This window comes from Acanthisitta chloris, unplaced genomic scaffold (assembly GCF_000695815.1).
Source record: "Acanthisitta chloris isolate BGI_N310 unplaced genomic scaffold, ASM69581v1 scaffold29502, whole genome shotgun sequence".
NCBI classification, from domain to species: domain Eukaryota; kingdom Metazoa; phylum Chordata; class Aves; order Passeriformes; family Acanthisittidae; genus Acanthisitta; species Acanthisitta chloris.
In genome coordinates, this window is record NW_008659227.1 from 1 (window position 1) to 248 (window position 248).

The following is a 248-nucleotide window of genomic DNA, read 5'->3' on the forward strand; positions in this document are numbered from 1 at the left end:
GGAGGGGAACAGTGCTCAAAGTGAGGGTTTCCTCCAGCTGGGCATGGCCTTAAGCCAGTGAGGGCTTCACCTCTTCACACTATTTATGATCAGATATTGATGAAAACCCTTTGCAGTGATCCTCAGCCAGGCCAAGAGAGGATTTCTCATCCCTGATGAAAACCCACCCCATAGGAGCCAAGAGCCCTGACAAGACAGACTTTTTAAGACTGCTTAAAACCAGCTACTTTTGGCTCTGGACTATTCAG

At 48.4% G+C, this 248-nt stretch overlaps 1 protein-coding gene across 1 annotated transcript in view; it reads right to left on the reverse strand.

The window, feature by feature from the left end:
- Positions 1 to 191: 191 nt before the first annotated feature.
- Positions 192 to 248, reverse strand: part of PLEKHB1 (pleckstrin homology domain containing, family B (evectins) member 1) — a gene marked incomplete at its 3' end in the record, with an annotated part of 1,874 nt that continues 1,817 nt past the window's right edge. The window contains 1 exon segment of the mRNA XM_009069324.1: positions 192 to 226. Coding sequence (XP_009067572.1) covers positions 192 to 226 — 35 coding nt within the window.